Below are 10,018 nucleotides of genomic sequence, written 5' to 3'. Positions count from 1 at the left end.
GGGCCCTCTCTCTTTTGCCTTCTCCCAAACAATCGAGGATCTCGATTCAAATTCTGGATCCATTTCGGTCACAATAGAGCGCTCTTCTTTGTATGTAATAGACAGGTTGTAATATCCTTAACACCTAAATATTATTTTAGCATATTTTCTTTTTATTGGTTCAAACTAAAGTTATAAAAAAAAAAAAAGTTGGAATGAGCTCTTTTGTAAAGCGCAAAATGTAAATGAAAAAGGATGAAGCGAAATATTTTTCTACAGAAAAAATTTCTTCGTCACCCATTTTCCGGTGAGACCGTTGATTGCGGTTAGGAACAAAAGCAGTGTCTGACATGTGGGGCCCCTTCTTGACCTCATCTCCGACGCGCCCTCCCTCGTCCGGTTCTTTTCCGCACTTTCATAGCGAGGAAATTCACGTAAAAACAAAAAATTTTAAAATTTTTAAAAAACAAAATATTACATTCCCGGATATACCCACAGTTGTATGCCGTAATTACGAGATGACCATGCACTTTGACTCGGGCAAGAAGGGTTTCCATCGCCGCAGTCGGTGGCTCTCCCAGCCAGACAGATTTTTGAAAACCCCACTCGGGTCGCGTGCAGCGCCTGGTTGGCTTGTCGGGCCACGGATCCAGGTAAACGGGTCAACCCAATTATTTTTTTATATGTTTTTTTTTCATTCCCTTCGGCCGTGAAAACAGGCTAATATAAGATGAAGATCGATCTAAGCAAATTTGCAGCTGCATTTCGTATAATTTAAATAATTTATTTATTTATATATAGCACATATAGGTTTCTGGAAGCTGCATGGGTCCTTCTTGGTACACATAGTTGCATTACTTTTTGTTTCAAATTTTCAAAGAAATTATATTCTATTACACATCGAGCTGGTCGATCGAAATGAACTGCAGGTCTCTTATTCCGAGATGGTCTAAAACATCAACGCCAAGAGAACGAGACGGTCAAGGAAATGCGTGAAAGGATGGTTGCGTTGTTCTCGTCGATTAACTTTAGTTATATATTGTCTAAAACATTTTGTATTCGACATGAGCTCAAGTTATCATAACCTTATTATGAGTTCAAGAAGAAGATATGATATTGGGTCATGTCCAGCGGTAGGAAAATATAGTTATGTAAGAAGTTAGTCATTCATGTGAAATTATTAATTGATAAGTATTGTTGTCCCATGAAAAAGATCGACGCACTTCATATGAAGGTTACTTAAAAGTAACTATAGATCTATTCAGATAAAAGCAGTTTGATTATCTGAAATTCTGTTCAACCGTAAAACATATTGATTTGATCTATGAAAACCTCCTGAAATTCCTTTTTTGCTTTAGCTCATTTGCATGAACTTTGAAGAGAGTGCGAATCCAACTTAAACTCCATTTAACTTATATGATAGAAGTCAAACCTATTGATGAGCCCTAGGCCTACTATACATGCTACATCTATCTATAGACAAGTAATTATAAAACAAACAAAACTGATGAAAAAAGGAGTCTGTGCTCGATCGAATATTTATGACTCGGCAAAAAATGTCCCAAAACAAAAGACACGCGCCTTCTGCTAGAAAGGGTTTTGTAGGGGCAGTTTTGACACTTGGGAGAGGGAAGTGGGGGGACACATTCCCCAAAGAAACTTCTTACTTTTTTGGACCTTTTTGACTCTTCTCTACTCCACCCTCTCATAATTTGCACCTTCCCTTCTGCTTTGCCCAAGGCAAGTGCAAAAAAAAAAAAAACACCTAAAACCAACAGTGAAAGATAAGAAGAAAAAACGATCAATTCGGTTTCATTCAAATGATTCGATGCGTTTATTTTTTTTTTTATACAATTGAAGTTTTGTAAATAAAAATAATTCATGGTTGAAAGAATTTTATCATTTAATGGACTATCTCGACTCGATGTGAGTTACTTATAATCTAAATATCAAGAGGGTGCATATCGGACAAAAAAAAAAAGCAAAAAAGAGAAATGCGCAGCTTCCTCAACTCAACCGAACTTCCTTTTGCATCTTGGTCACTCTCCTTTCTTTAAGATAACAAAAATCCTGAAAAACTTGGCCCCATGTCCCACAGCTACCACAAAGATGGGTCGGGATTTTTCCTTTGCCTTTTGCTTGTTGGTTCGATTAAAAATCTTTGTCGATTTGGAAATATTATGGAACGTCTCCCTTCACTTCTTTAAGTGGTTCTCATGATTTGTAGAATCCAAAATTATGGTTATTTTCGGCGATGAATCAGAAGTGACTTCAGTATTATGCTGTTCAGATTTTGTCGTATAGGCTGAGGCAGCTACTAGTAATATCTGCTGCAATTAAATTTTGAAATCAATACATCTTTGTTTCTATCGAAAGAACTCACCTCGAATGCATCCGTACTCAACAGAGCCAATACAGCAGTTAAATGCCACGAGATCTATGCAAATCTGCAATGAGAATGACTCGCGCACGGGTAAGAAAGTCCCCATTCTGCACAGATTCAACTTACAAGCTGTTGTCTTGAACTAGATTAATGTACCAAATGGAAGTACCCTAAAACTGCTTCTCCCTTGAAATAACAGTACTAGTGGGAAGTTCAATAGCACTAATATAATGAAATAAAAATTTTAAACAGTCAATATAGGGATATGAGTATTCTTATTGCAAATATCCAAATAGAACTCTTTTTTTTTTTTTTGTAATAAGAAAGACACATAGGTCTAAAATAATGAAATGAAATATAACTAAATAAAAGGACACGTAAGTCCCACTAATGAGGATCGAATCCATGACTTCTTGATTCCGAGCGACACCTTGTACTACTATACAAAGACCCCTTCCTCTCAAATAAAACTCTTTTGATTATTAGGGGAGAATATTATTTATTTTGGTCTACCATCCGGAAAAATTGCATTAAATCCAACACCGACTCAATCCTGTAAGCAGCCAGGAAACGCCCACATGACACTGTCCTCTGCCCCTCCCTCTCCCATTTTTGTTCCTCTCCTCCAAAGTGGAAAGCTTTTCCTTTTTCTTTTTTTTTTTCCTAATGAAAATTTATAACTAATCAGGAGATGTGTTACGTATGATAAATGCAATTCATTTGGACATAATTTACTTGTCAATGCAAGTAGAATTTGACTGGAAGTTGTCGCCAAATGAGAATTATTAATTTCAATTAATAAGTTAAGAGCATGTCGTGATTACAGCAAAAATGAGGTAACTTGGAAACCTTACCCTCTGCCTCCACTTCTCAACCAATATAAAAGTGGCTTCAAGCTCCTCACTTCTTGTCACTCCCCTGCCCACCCATCCCATCCCCTCTCTCTCTCCCCCCTCCCTTTCTCCGGTGGATTTATCAGAAGCTTCAGCTGATAAAAAGTCCACACCAGCATTCCTCATTCTGCTCCACATTCTCCACTGTGTCTCTTTTGTGGAATCAGTGATGGGGAAGTCTGCCATTTCAGTGGCTCCTCTGCTCTTCCTGCTCTGTTTCTCTTCCCCCTGGCTGGCGAGCGCAGGGCATGATTATAGGCAAGCCCTGAGCAAGAGCATCCTCTTCTTCGAAGCCCAGAGATCGGGTTACCTACCAAGGAACCAGAGGCTGTCTTGGAGGGGCAACTCCGGCCTCTATGACGGCAAAGCCAGTGGTGTAAGTCAACAGACAAGTCACCAAGTTCTTCCTTTTTTAGCTCACCTATATTTCAGAATTCCTTTTTTTTTTATAATAAATATTGGCTTTTTTTTTTTTCTTTTTCTAGTTTTACTTATCATACCCAACTCGAAAATATTTGGTTTGACCAAGATCCTCAACAAAAATAAATAGAATTTGCATTAAGAAACGTGACGTCAGTTTATTGGTGAGACTGATCTTTTGGTTTGGGATTGGGCAGGTGGATCTGGTGGGAGGGTACTACGACGCGGGGGACAACGTGAAGTTCGGGCTGCCAATGGCGTTCACGGTGACGATGATGTCGTGGAGCATACTGGAGTACGGGAAGCAAATGGCTTCCAATGGGGAGCTGGGGCATGCCATGGAAGCCGTTAAATGGGGCACTGACTACTTCATCAAAGCCCACCCCAGACCGTACGTCCTCTATGGAGAGGTCTGCTGCCCCCTCACTCTATTCTCACCCCAAAATCTACCGCTAAATTCCCCTTTTTCGGCTTTTTTTGTACGTGAAAAATCTTTACATAATATTAAATTTTGAATCCCAATTTAGCTTGAATTATGCCTCATTTTCATGTTTAGAGTAAAAAAAAAAAACAGTGGAAAGAAAAAGGATGATATATACAATTATGTCCACCAAAACACAATCTTAATTTTTTTTTCTTCAATTTGGGGGCCTGTAATTGCTTAATTAGTTATTAATTTAAACGGGCCTTCCCCCTTTCCTACGTCCCTTTCGTTTGGATTTATATTGTGCTTTTGAAAGCTAAAGACCAAAGTGTTTTCCACTAATCTATTAATTTAATTAATTAATTAATTAGTTATATGATTTGCCAATGGGCTTCGGCCGTTATCCCTTTCAGTTTCATGTCGGATTGTCACGTTATGATGATGTCTTTAGGTGGGGGACGGGAACAGTGACCACTACTGCTGGCAGAGGCCCGAGGACATGACCACCGACAGGAGGGCTTACCGGATCGACCCGAACAACCCCGGGTCGGACCTTGCCGGAGAGACCGCCGCCGCCATGGCTGCCGCCTCCATTGTCTTCCGCCGCTCCAACCCCGCCTACTCCGCTCAGCTCCTCAATCACGCCCGACAGGTTCCATTCCCATCACATCACATCCTTCTTTTTCCTTTTCCTCAAATATATTTTCCCACCGTTGGCCTTTAATGGCGACGTAAATATATACAACCAAATGGAAATGCATTAAATTTAAAACTCCTCACAGAAAAAAAAATGTAATAAAAAAGCAAAAGTCTGGAAATTCTAGAGTCCAAGATTATTATTATTTATACAGAAATAGTAAATAATTATTGCATTTAATGGGCCTGACGGCCCGCTTTTATTGGATATTACGGGGGCCGTTAATTCAATAAATAAGTGAATAAAATAATGTGTCCGTCGGCATCTCATGTGGTCCCACGACCGACAGCGTCGCTTCAGTTTTTACTTTTTCACTTTCCGTCATTGGTTAGTACGCTGCTGAGTGCGGACAGTGTTCACCGAAAGGGCTATGCGCACGTTAGCGAAACAGTTAGTGACGGTTAATTGGCAATTTTTACTCTCTCTCTCTCTCTCTCTCTCTGTTTTTTTTTTTAACCTTCAAAGCCTGGTCGGTGCACTGACAACTAAGAAAAAGAAAAGGAAAAAAATTCTGCTTTTATCATATTTTTCCAATTTTACTACAAATAATATTTCTTAGGATGTAAAATAATAAGAAATAATTTTTTTTATATCTCTTAACAAATAGTAATATCATCATTCATTCTTTACCGCACAGACGATTTTGGAAGTATGATCGATTACGTTCCGAATTGTTGAAAACGAAGCCTTCCCTATTGCTTCTGTAGTAAACTTTTAGATGTCCTCAACCAGTTGAATTCCGACTATAGGATGAAGCAAGCGAACAACAATATATTAGAAAATGACTCGATTCCTTGCGCGGAAACTTAACAAACTAACTGTCAGCATACTGCATCTGAACGATAAAATTTTCTCCTCGAATTTATGCACTCTACGTAATTGAAAACAAATCAATAGATAAATATCTATCGGGCTTTACAAATTTAACAATATTTCCATATAAGTACAAAACTCTCGGGAATAATCATAAGGTAAATGTCAGTAACCACAAAATAGGAATTAAAAAAAAAAAAAAACAATTGAAGAAGTTGAGACTGAGCTCAGACCACCGCACAATTTGGATCTCCGAAATGGAAGTCTCTTTAATTTCCCATTTATCCGCCGTACAAAATCTTATCGTACAGCGAAGATCCCAACTGTCCACCTGTGTACGCCTACCTTCCTTCCTTCCTTTATTAAAACGCAGTGGTCCCCTGTCGTATTATCACGTGATGAGATCAACCAATTTATATCAATAGAATGACACAACTGCCCTTGGTTGATCAACAAATTTACGCGTATAGTAAATTAAATTAATTCCATGTTAGTGCTTTATCTTTAATTTTTATTACAGGGAAAAAAATTAATTTTTTTTGGTTGGTTGGTTTTTTTTTTTTTCAGCTGTTCGAGTTTGCAGACAAATATAGAGGGAAATACGACAGCAGCATCACGGTGGCCCAAAAGTACTATCGATCCATCAGTGGCTACAATGTAAGCACCTCTCATCCCATCACATTCATTTTTTGCTAACTAACCTCAATTTCCCTCGTTAATTTAATTTAATTCACCAAAAAGGCGACTAGATAAAAACAAATCCTTCTCTGAAACTGTCTTATGAATTTGTAGCCTTCGGGGAGGTTTTATGGTGCAATCACTATTATAGTGATTGTACCGTGCAAATAAAGTAACATATTTCAATTGGTAGTAAATTAAAATTTTTGGTAAATTTATAACAAAGAAAGTAAAGTATACCATGTCGAAGAAATTATACAAATTCCGAAATAATTTGCACAAATTTTGAAGAGATTTAATAGACTTTTAGTAAAATATTTGGTTTTTATATCTTTTAGTAATTTAATTGATTGTACAGTTCAACATTTCTCTTGGTTGCACCATAGAATCTCTGGTAACAATCTCATTGGAATCCTATAATGCAAAAATATTTTATTTGGGTATATCTCATAATTTTTTATTTTGCCCGTATTGTTTCCGGAGTTTTACGGTTTTTGATTTTCACGAATTCGACCAGATATACTCTTAATAGCTAAGCCGATTTGGAACCTTCTGTTCTTTGTGTTCCGGTCGCGGACTTAATGCCCCGTTTGCCTGACAGATTGAAGAAAGTAAGAATTAGCGCTATATAGTTGTGAATATTAACTGGACTGACTATAAGGCAATGGGGTATGTGTGCAGGATGAGTTGCTGTGGGCTGCAGCTTGGTTGTACAAAGCAACGAACAATCAATACTACTTGAATTATTTGGGAAAGAACGGGGATGCGTTGGGTGGGACTGGCTGGTCCATAACCGAGTTCAGCTGGGATGTGAAATATGCCGGTGTTCAGACTCTTGTAGCCAAGGTGCATTTTCACTATCAATGACGTACCTTGTAGACGGATGATTCTGTTTTTATGGTTATTAATTTGACATGTTCAAATTCTTCTATTGCAGATCCTAATGCAAGGAAGGGCGGGTCATTTTGCCCCGGTATTCGAGAAGTATCAACAGAAGGCAGAGTACTTCATGTGCTCGTGCATCGGAAAGAACATGAGGAATGTGCAGAGGACCCCCGGCGGGCTCCTCTTCCGCCAGAGATGGAACAACCTGCAGTTCGTGACTAGCGCTTCTTTCCTGATGACTGTCTACTCTGACTACCTCGCTTCTTCTGGACGGAGCTTGCGTTGCGCCTCCGGGAACGTTCCAGCTTCTGCTCTTCTGTCATTTGCGAAATCCCAGGTGAATTTCCCAATTCATTATTCTTCAGAATCATAACTCGACTTTAAAAAGTCTTTCAATGATTATAATCATTAATAGATTCCCCTGGATCAAGTGCCCATCACTAGTGTGAGTAGTATTGGAACCAGGCAGGATTTGACGGTGCAATGACCTTACTAACTTTTCAGCTTTCTGATAAGTTCATATATGAACTTCAATAGTTTTTCGTAATTGATTTCGCGCACCTTAAATCATGAAACCTTGTGCATTGTCCTTCAAAATTTGCAACTTCCATTTCAAAACCTCATGCTTTTTTACCAGCTTCATTACTGCCAAACCTAAGTCTAGAAGTTCGGATTTCAGGTGGACTATATCCTCGGTGATAACCCAAGAGCTACAAGTTACATGGTCGGATATGGAACCAACTATCCTAGGCAAGTCCACCACCGTGGCTCTTCCATCATCTCCATAAAGGTCAATCCTTCATTTGTAAGCTGCCGAGGAGGCTACGCCACCTGGTACAGCCGAAAAGCAAGTGACCCCAATCTCCTTAGTGGCGCTGTAGTTGGCGGGCCGGATGCCTATGACAACTTTGCTGATCAGAGAGACAATTACGAGCAGACCGAGCCTGCAACCTATAACAATGCACCTCTTTTGGGTGTACTGGCACGCTTAAGTGGTGGTCGAGGCAGTTTCAACCAACTCCTTCCAGGTATACGGTCTCCCTGACCATTGTTTTCTTCGCACTAAATCTAAGAACACGTTCCTGAGTTTTCGTTTTCCAAGATACTGAGCTTGAATTCCTTCATTTCAGAAGTGGTTCCCGCTCCCAAGCAAACCTTCACTCGACCCCGACCAACACCTGCTCCAGGTACCTTGCCTTTTTCTCCTCAAATGACTAAAATGTTGTTACTGTTTTGAGTTTCCAAATCCCACGTAACACAAGCACAGTTAACATATCCTATGAAGCCAAGGGAGCATTTGCACACGAATAGCTGCCAGGGTCAGCATATGAGAGTACTCGATTCTCCGATTTCTTGATGAAGTAGGAAATTTTAGCTAACTAGTGGTCAACTTGATTTTTTGCAGCAATGTCCACGAATGTGATTTCTGTACAGCAGAAGCTGACTGCTTCCTGGAATGCCAAGGGCAGGACATACTACCGATACTCGACAATTGTGACGAACAAATCCAGTAAAACTCTCAAAGACCTCAAGCTCTCAATATCAAAGCTTTATGGTCCCTTGTGGGGACTCACCAAATACCAGAACTCCTACACTTTCCCGTCATGGATCCAATCTCTACCCGCCGGGAAGACGCTCGCGTTCGTCTACGTCCACTCTTCTCCTCAGGCAGACGTCTCAGTCTCTAGCTACAAGTTGGACTAAAGATACGAAGCTACTCAAGCACGAGTACAAGATACGAATGTGAAGTCACGTAGACAGAGAACATTAAAGATCAACCCCATTGGGTTGGTTCAGATTGCAAGGTGTGAGAATTGTGCAGCTCTAATACATAGTATGGAAGTTCCAAGTCTCTTTCTCAGTGGAGTCGAGTTTAGGCGGTTTTAGACGGTGGAGTTTGGAATAAGGCCGGTCGAAGCTCTGGAGGAAGAAAGGAGTGGAGACGATCTGCAAGAAAGGAGTGCTCATCCTCTTTCTTCCCCTCTCCAACGTCATCATATATATATATGCGTGTCTGATAGTAATATATACATATATAGAAAGACACAGAGAGTGAAGTTGTTGTGTTGAGAGAAGTGACAAAAATCAGCTTCTCCATTGATAGGGTTCCAGAGTTCATTTGTAGTTCTCAGAGGGTTTTCCATCCTTTCTTTTGTGCTCCTGCGATGTTGTAAGCTCTGCAACAAACTTTCTTGTTTATATAATCGAACAATTTCCGTTCGATTTGTGTTGGCTAATTTTCTCTCTTCTCCCAGCGATGCATTTACGGCTTTTAGCATATTTTTGGGGATTCGAGGACGTTCGATTCGAGAATCAGTCTGGTGATACATAATGCCTGCAGCAGATTATGACCTGACAACACGGGTTTTACCCCTTTACTGTCTGGTTATTCATGTTTACATTATGAGAATACATTCTCACTTGAAAAGAGTGTTGCATCCGTGGAGTCACAATCAGCAAACACAGACTGTGGCTTCTATCGATTCTCTGCAGGATTGACACGATAAGCTTCTAGGATGATAAATAAATGGTCAGGACATTTTCGGGATGCCCCAACTACACGACGAATGGCAAGTCCTTGTGTGGTTCCTATTTCAGTTGGAACTTGACGAGTCGATCTGCCTCTATCTTGCTTCTTACTGCTACAACCGAAGATTATCCAATTATTGTATCCTTGGTCGAATCTTTTTGATGGCTCGATAGATAATTTAATAGGCCAATGATTATTTGCCTGTGCTCCATAGTACGGTTAACAACATATTAACTAGCCAATTATGATAAACTGCTAGCAGTTTTTTCCTTCACAGCACCTCCGCCCATTTCCAAGCCATACATATAACCTTCAT

At 39.8% G+C, this 10,018-nt stretch overlaps 1 protein-coding gene across 1 annotated transcript; it reads left to right on the top strand.

The window, feature by feature from the left end:
- The first annotated feature begins 3,267 nt into the window (after positions 1-3,267).
- On the top strand, positions 3,268-9,409 carry LOC116194812 (endoglucanase 6). Its single transcript, XM_031523711.1, has 9 exons — positions 3,268-3,631; positions 3,873-4,085; positions 4,551-4,751; positions 6,177-6,266; positions 6,969-7,133; positions 7,225-7,509; positions 7,852-8,200; positions 8,303-8,359; positions 8,578-9,409. The coding sequence occupies exons 1-9, from the start codon at positions 3,425-3,427 to the stop codon at positions 8,874-8,876; spliced, it is 1,866 nt and encodes a 621-aa protein (XP_031379571.1). The 5' UTR covers positions 3,268-3,424; the 3' UTR covers positions 8,877-9,409.
- The last annotated feature ends 609 nt before the right edge of the window (positions 9,410-10,018 follow it).

The sequence above is a fragment of the Punica granatum genome, chromosome 1 (genome assembly GCF_007655135.1).
Source record: "Punica granatum isolate Tunisia-2019 chromosome 1, ASM765513v2, whole genome shotgun sequence".
Lineage (NCBI taxonomy): Eukaryota > Viridiplantae > Streptophyta > Magnoliopsida > Myrtales > Lythraceae > Punica > Punica granatum.
The sequence above is the reverse complement of the archived record's forward strand: the minus strand, read 5'-3'. Positions and strand labels throughout refer to the sequence as shown.